Source organism: Psittacula echo, assembly GCF_963264785.1.
Source record: "Psittacula echo genome assembly, chromosome: 8".
In the NCBI taxonomy this organism is placed as follows: Eukaryota; Metazoa; Chordata; class Aves; order Psittaciformes; family Psittacidae; genus Psittacula; species Psittacula echo.
Window position 1 is genome coordinate 23,730,411 of NC_137744.1, and position 6,969 is coordinate 23,737,379.

Consider the following 6,969-nt stretch of genomic DNA (forward strand, 5'->3'; position numbering starts at 1 on the left):
GCAGCACAGGAGGAGACAAAGCTGCCCAGTGATCACAGGAGCTGGAGACCCAGAGCCCAAGAGCGGCTGACCACCTGCTGATGCCCCTTCCTGTCCTTGCCAGCAGCCTGTTCATGTCATGACACACCAGCAGTAACAGGACCTGATTTTTAACACAACAAACCTCAGACACCTGAGCAGGAGCTTCCAGACTCTCTGGGAGCATGAGTGCAATTGCTCTCAGTAATAAACCCTGCAAAGGCCAAGCCCTGGTGTGATGCTCAGGATGCTGCAGAAAGGCTGAGGCTGGATACAGCACTGGCCATCTCCTATGGCAGCTGGGGTGAGCTGGCTGGGTTCTGTCACCCCATGTCCCATGCAGCACACCCAGTCTGTCTTACAGGTCTTCAGGTATTACAGGGGAGCTCAGACTGTCAGCACCCAGAAGCATGAACTAAAGCCTGTCTTGAAGTTTAATCACTTAATGAAAATGTAACTTTCAATACTTCATTAGCATCTCCCATCTGTTAAACATCATCTCAGAGTCTGGTGACGCTTTAAAAGAAACTGTGAAGAGATGTCTTTGTTTCAGATGTAATTGGACAGCTGTTTTATTATGAATTAATGAACTATGAAGATTAAAAAGAACCAGTTTTAGCAAACCATGTATTAACAATTACTCCTAACTAAAGTCACAACTAAACAAGTGCTAGGTAACTTTCATGGCAACAACTGGAAGCAGAAGATGATAAAGCAAAACCAGTGAGGTTCAAAGGACAAAGGGTGCCTCCAGGCCAGACTCATGTACCAGGCATGGGTTCCCTCAGCCATGGGATCCCACAAAGGGCTGGGGAGGGAGAGGGGATAGTGATGACAGCAGGCTCAGAGGTAGAGATGATGGACCTCTTGGTGGTTTCAAAACATATTCCAGACTCTTCTTCCCCATGCCCTCAGTCTCTTTTGGCCAAGGCTGTCTGCCCTAGAGGCACTGCAGGGAATGGGATGCCCTCTGATTTAGGGCTGCATCCTTCCTGGCTGTGAGGTGACAGCACCAAGGCCATGCTGAGCATCAGTGGTACCACAAAAAGCTGACCCTGAGCTGAGGAGTCCTGCATTTGTCCTTTCCACACTTCCCACTTTAGAAAAGATGTCTGTGCTTCGGCTGAACTCGGTGCCAATGACCAGAGGCCACAGAAAGCAGCTCTTGGAGTTTCCATAGGAGTTTCTCAGTTGCTATGGAGCAGGTTTTGAGCAGTGAAGTCTTTGCTCTGAAAGAGTTTCAGTGAAAAGGCTCAGAAGGGTTAAATGAAGACAGGTACATATGCCACGTGTGCAAACCACTTATCTTCTGCTGCCAAATTAAATCTGTTGCCGATCATTGTGCCTTCCCAACAGCTGCCTCCTGCTCTTTCTCCACCTCAGCTCTCCATTTGGCTTTCTTTTCCAAGTTCATCCGCACCAGAGTTTGATCCTTTTTAGCAGCCTTGAAAGGAAATGGTTAAATCATTGAACACACACACACACACACACACATTCCCCACCACTGAGTTTCCCCGCATTTGCACCACTGGCTTTCACACCCCACTGTCCCTTTTGCTACTTTGCAGTGACAGAAGTTGATGTGTTTGCTTGTTTTACCAATTTTTCACCATTTGCAGCTCTGATTCTCAGGAAAATCACATTGATAACTGTTTATGGGTACACTGGGGCATGCAAATCAGGCTGCAGACCCTCCTTGCCCACCACTGGGATGGGAAGAAGTGAATGCCACAGCTCTTGGTGGCTGTAGTGGTACAGGCTAGGCAGGCAGGACCAAGGGAGCCTCCTGGTCCCAGATGCAGGGCAAGACCAGGCACTATTGACACTGTCTAAGGTACTCCACAACCTTTGGACCAGCCTCTTGCTGAGATACTATGATAGAGAGCACTGTTCTGCACAGGTTCACGGCAAAGTGGGTCAGAAGGAACACATTAATCGGCATATTAACCAGTTGTGCTTCCCACGTACTTATTTACAAAAAGAGCATACACAGACCATACATTAGGTGGGTTGGTTCATCAAGAAACAATACTCACGTCTTTGCCTGTGATAACCATGGCCAAACAGCCCAGCACGGTCAGCGCAATCATGATGTAGCAAACCTTTATCCTGACATTGCTCCTTGCTGCTTCGAGGAGCTCAGACCTGTGGAGGACAGAGCAGAGTTTCCATCCTGCAGCAGCATGTGTGACATGAGACCATGGGGAGCCGAGTAATGAATCCTCAAGCCTTCCAGCAACTACTTATTAATGTACAATGTGTTTCAGCTTCCTCTTTCTGCAAGTTCTTAGAGGAGGACTCAAAAAATTAGCTTATAGGGGAAAGATTTAGTCACCCTCCCACACAGGCAGGGTATTGCTGCTCCCAACAGTCATCAGTAACAACAGGAATAATGAATCCTGCTCAACAAACTGCATATTAGATATAAAGCCACTTGCCTTGCAAAAGATGCTCCGGCTTAGTCTGAAATATATCGTTATCTGAAACAGTTTCCTTCACAGGGCATGACAAAAGTTTATGCTCCCCAACAATTCAGGTTCACCAGCAGCAGGGCCCATCAGCACAGAGGAGCGCGAACCCCACCACATGAGCAGCACTCTGGGTAATGCTGACTGGGAGCTCAACCTGTATGTCCACATTCAAAAGCGCCATTCAGACAGGTCTACTTACGATATGTGCTTGGGGATGTCCTCCTCCCTTTTAAAGCGTCCTGCCCACACTAACACCTTCTTATCAAAGTTTGTAGGCTTTCTGTCATGTTGGAAAGTCTTGTAACCTGCAGGACATTTTATAGAAGAAAACAATGAGCTGAGCTTAAAGAAGGGAGGAGAAAAAAAGCTGTCATTTGGTAGGAAAAGGAGTGCAAGTTCAGAGCAGCACTTCTCTATTCTGTGAGAGCCAAATGTGCTTTCTCCTGTCAGAAGGAGCCAACAGTTGGGGTGAGAGGCTTCTTACATTTGCAGCTTATTTCATTTTGTGCTTTTTTTGTTGCTGCTTCAGTTTAGGTAGGTTTTAAACTAAAACTCTCTTCTAACCTTCCTGATGAAGGGGGAAAGGATGTGGGGCTGAAGCCACCCAAGCCTGCAGCATTGCTCTTACCCTGAAAGCATCTTGCTTTTAAACGGCCCAACTAGTGAGTTAAGCAACCTGCCAGCACCATTAACAACTCCTCGACAGCATCTCCTTCTGCAAGCACTGATGGAGAGATGAGGTCTGTTAAAACACAGCCTGGTGGGAGGCTGGCAGTCATTCCTATGCAAGTTGGGTACCACATTACTGTACTCTAATGATGATACATTGCATCCCACCAGACTACTACAGTGAAGCCATTAGCATGCTGTCACCCTGAGCAGAACGAGAAAGGGACTCTGGCTCCTCTTGGTGGAAACAAGCCCAATGACAGGCCATGACAAGGGCAGTGGTAGGGTGACCCTGAAAAAACAGCCATGGCTAGCTCAAATCCTGGCTACTACATTGCACCCCTGTACAATGGCCATCGCAGGAGACCGCTCTGGTTACAGCACCCCGTGCTTGCAAGTGTGGGACTGGTGTTCAGAAATGCCCCATGGGAGACCAGGGCATGCAGGGACATAACGATGGCCCCAGCCTCAGTGTCCTGCACTCCCTGGTTGGTGGTGCTGGGCTGAAAGGAAATCACTGCTCCTACAGAATAGATCAGAAGGAACATCTCTTCCTGACAGTGCTCATGAAATTACATTAGGCTCCCTAGCCCTTGGCCTGCTCATGCGTGCCAGGGCTTGTGAAGTGCTGGGAAATCCCGGGGGTAAATCCTGGTGCCCAGACTCCAGGTAAATTTGATTTCCTGCTTCTTGTGTTTCTCTGACAGAGGATGCCAGTGAGGCTGAGAGCTGCGTCTGGAACATCAGCAAGGGGCTGAACTGGTCCTGCAGCCAGCAATGGCCTTGAACACTGCCAGGGATGGGGCAGCCACAGCTTCTCTGGGCACCCTGTGCCAGCGCCTCAGCACCCTCACAGGGAAGAGCTTCTGCCTAAGAGCTCATCTCAGTCTCCCCTCTGGCAGGTTCAAGCCATTCCCCTTGGCCTGTCCCTACAGGCCCTTGTCCCAAGCCCCTCTCCAGGTTTCCTGCAGCCCCTTTAGGCACTGGAGCTGCTCTCAGGTCTCCCCTTCAGGAGCCTTCTCTTCTCCAGGCTGCCCCAGCCCAGCTCTCTCAGCCTGGCTCCAGAGCAGAGCTGCTCCAGCCCTCGCAGCAGCTCCGTGTTATAGATAAAAACAATAACAAAAGATGGAAGTACGGCTTGTATTTGCTGCCGTAGAAGCAGGATTGAGCACACAACCCATCCCTGCGCACTGTGCTCTCAGAGCTGCCTGCCCGCTCCACGGCTCGGGAGTGTTTCTGACCCAGGGCGCAGGGCAGCGGCAGCACCAGCCCCAGGGCAGGACCAGCCTCACTCACTCCCCCTTTCCCGGGAATATCCTTTCTCCCCCCGCGCTGCAGCGGGAAACAGCGCCCGAACCCTCCCCACCCACCTGGCTCAGCCGTCTGCAGGGTCTTGTCCTCAGCGCCCTTGGCTCTGCCGCCGCTGGCTCTGGTGGGGTGCAGGCCGGGCCGAGCCCCCCGCCACAGCCCGCGGCTGAGCCCCAGCATCCCCCCCAGCACCCGCAGCATCCCCCCTACGGCCCAGCGCCTGCCCTCCGGCCCGGAGCACGCAGCGGGGCGGCCGCGGCACGGAAGGCCGCTGCCAGCAGTTATGGCCGCCCAACTTCCCCTTCCTGTCAGCAGGGAGCAGCCGGCGCTGCCAGCTCTGCTGCCAGCAGCCTCCGCCTGCGTCACGGTGACGAGGCTGAACTGAGACCAGCGGGGACCGGGCTGCGGCTGCAGAGCAGGCGGACAGGGCTCGGCTCAGCACAGCCAGGGGCATTTCCAGCGCTTTCTGCTGTTTTCACAGCCAGTTACACTGTGAGAGCTCATAGAATCACATCAGAGAACCCCAGCCCGGTTTGTGTTGGAAGGGACCTTAAAGCTCCTCCAGCTCCAACCCCTGCCACGGGCAGGGACCCCTTCCACTGGAGCAGCTTGCTCCAAGCCCCTGTGTCCAACCTGGCCTTGAGCACTGCCAGGGATGGGGCAGCCACAGCTTCTCTGGGCACCCTGGGCCAGCGCCTCAGCACCCTCACAGGGAAGAGCTTCTGCCTAAGAGCTCATCTCAGTCTCCCCTCTGGCAGGTTCAAGCCATTCCCCTTGGCCTGTCCCTACAGGCCCTTGTCCCAAGCCCCTCTCCAGGTTTCCTGCAGCCCCTTTTTAGGCACTGGAGCTGCTCTCAGGTCTCCACTTAAGGAGCCTTCTCCAGGCTGACCCAGCCCCGCTCTTACAGCACATCAGTGTTCAATGGGCTGTCTGAAGAGCAGGGGCGTTCCCCCTCCTCAGAATAAATGTGGTTTGGTGGAAGGAAAGTAAAGCCAAAGTTTCCTTTCAGTGCACTTGGGAAGTTCATCCCGCACCCAGACTGCAGACCTTCCCAGCAAAGAAATGTTTTTCCGCTGTATTTCAAGGTTTGAAACTAAGAAACTGTATCAAAACCCTCAGGTGATGTTGCCGTAGTCAGTAAAATTGTCACTGAAATGTAGCAGTACCCATAAGGTATTTACCCTCTTTGAATTCAATCGCGGGGAAGTCTGGATGTTTTCCATAACATCAGCTGCTCTAAGCTGAGGATGAACCAAACCCAATGCTCTTTTATCTCTGTGAAATTTCTCCTGCGTTTTGCCACAGAATTCTACCGGCTGGGTTAAGAAATGGAAATGCAGAATACTGGCTTCATTTGGAGCCTCTCCTCAGACATACAAGGCTCTAAAGCTGATTTACAACAGGGAAATAAGTTCCATTTGAAAGGGAAGACGCAGTTGCCAAAAGGAAAATATTCAGAACCATTTAGTTATACTATCAAATGCAATATTGCAGAGAATCAAAGCGTCTCTAAGAGCAAAGGGGAGAACTGCAAGGGAACAGAGCTTGGGATGCTGGCAAGGATATTCTTAAGGGCTGGGAGGATGAAGGATGTGAGACAGAGGCAGCTCCAGGTACCAGGCTCCTGGCCTAAAGCTAAAACTCTACCATTCATAGAGATGTTTCATATTTTCTGAGAACACAGAGTTGTTGATCCTGGGGAAAGAAGAAACTCCCAGCAATGACAAACACGGGTTTTCCTCTTTCATGGAAGCTGCACAATGCATCCAGACGTAACTTAATGTGTTTAGCTTAATTCCCTTGCCATTTGGTAAAGCAAAGTAGATCCATTTCCAGATCAGGAACCCACAGAGGAAATACATGGTGGGCAGGGTGGGCAGGAGGGGCTGGGGAGCGATGGATGAGGCGAGCTGCTGCAATGCTCACATTGCTCTTGAAGGCACCCAACCCCACAGGGGCTCCAGCATTTGCACTTTAACAGGCACTCTCTAAAATGCTTATTGCAAAAGCGACTGTCTTTACGTTGTGTCTGATTCTGGATTTAAAGGGATTTCCAGGCCTCCAGCCCTTATCCACCTCAGGGTTGCCAATTGTTTCCTATAGAAGACACACCAGCTGACAGCTGTATTATCCACATCTGCATGAGGAAAGAAAGCACTTCAGGATTTATTATGCCAGCATGTAGAAGTGCAAAGACACAGAAGTCCTCCTGAAACCACAGAGGCAGTAGCCTGTTCCTGAATTTTAGATGTTTCTCAGCACCATAAATGCTTAATGCCAGGGTGACTTTTACTGCAGCACATGAAAGCTAATAAAAAGCTGTATACACCACTGCATTAGGAGATCAAGCCTTCCCTTGAATACGGTGGATCTCTCTCTGGCCCAGAGCATCTTGAATCCCTTCCTGAACAGCAGAGAGATGCAGAATACTCTTGGACCAAGGTAGCCTTGTGTGCAAGCTAATGGCCTTAGTCCCTCCTTAGAGGTGTTTTCTGCCTAGCCC

General features: G+C 51.0%; 1 protein-coding gene across 1 annotated transcript; it reads right to left on the bottom strand.

Moving 5' to 3' along the window:
- Positions 1-531: 531 nt before the first annotated feature.
- On the bottom strand, positions 532-4,682 carry LOC308224749 (protein FAM162B-like). The gene is made up of 4 exons (XM_080624931.1): positions 4,529-4,682; positions 2,689-2,794; positions 2,055-2,163; positions 532-1,462 (listed from the first exon to the last, which is right to left on the bottom strand). Exons 1-4 carry the CDS (start codon positions 4,665-4,667, stop codon positions 1,355-1,357), a joined length of 462 nt encoding a protein of 153 aa, XP_080481057.1. The 5' UTR covers positions 4,668-4,682; the 3' UTR covers positions 532-1,354.
- Between the last annotated feature and the right edge of the window lie 2,287 nt (positions 4,683-6,969).